The sequence below is a fragment of the Eimeria mitis genome, genomic scaffold (assembly GCF_000499745.2).
Source record: "Eimeria mitis Houghton genomic scaffold, Emh_scaff7153, whole genome shotgun sequence".
Taxonomy (NCBI): Eukaryota; Apicomplexa; class Conoidasida; order Eucoccidiorida; family Eimeriidae; genus Eimeria; species Eimeria mitis.
Genome location: NW_013575212.1, coordinates 651 through 1,171, shown reverse-complemented (window position 1 = coordinate 1,171; position 521 = coordinate 651). Strand labels below are relative to the sequence as shown.

At 63.9% G+C, this 521-nt stretch overlaps 1 protein-coding gene across 1 annotated transcript in view; it reads right to left on the bottom strand.

The window, feature by feature from the left end:
* The window catches only part of EMH_0090520 (ZYRO0B15180p, related), a gene marked incomplete at both ends in the record, with an annotated part of 818 nt that extends 583 nt beyond the window's left edge, over positions 1–235 (bottom strand). The window contains one exon of the mRNA XM_013501586.1: positions 19–235. Within this exon, the coding sequence (XP_013357040.1) occupies positions 19–235 (217 nt within the window). The remainder of the gene's footprint in view (positions 1–18) is intronic.
* Between the last annotated feature and the right edge of the window lie 286 nt (positions 236–521).

The following is a 521-nucleotide window of genomic DNA, read 5'->3' as shown; positions in this document are numbered from 1 at the left end:
CAGGGTCCCCTTTAGTACCCTCTTTTAGGCTATCCTTATGTTTCAACTTCGGTATCTCCTTGGGGGCCCCAAGGGGGGCCCCCCCCTTCGTCTCCTCCTTGGGGGGCCCCCTGGGGGTCCCCTTTGTCTCCTCCTTGGGGGCCCCCCTGGGGGTCCCCTTTGTCTCCTCCTTGGGGGCCCCCCTGGGGGTCCCCTTCGGGTCCTCTTTGGGGGCCCCCCTGGGGGTACCCTTCATCTCTTCCTTGGGGGCCCCCTTGGGGGCCCCCTTCGTGTCTTCTTTGGGGGCCCCCTGGGGGGCCCCCTTGGGGGACTCCTTGGGGGGAGTATTGCTTGGGGGCCCCCCATTACTTTCTTTGGGGGCCTCCGCGGGGGCCCCCTCTTTATTACTCCCCCACTGCAGAGGGTTTGCTGCCTGAAAGAAAGAAGAAGCCCAAGGTGTTGCTGCTGCTGCTGCTGTCTTTGGCTGTTTGGTGGGGTTGTAAACCGACTGCCAAATGCGCTCGATCGTGGGGGACCTAAGA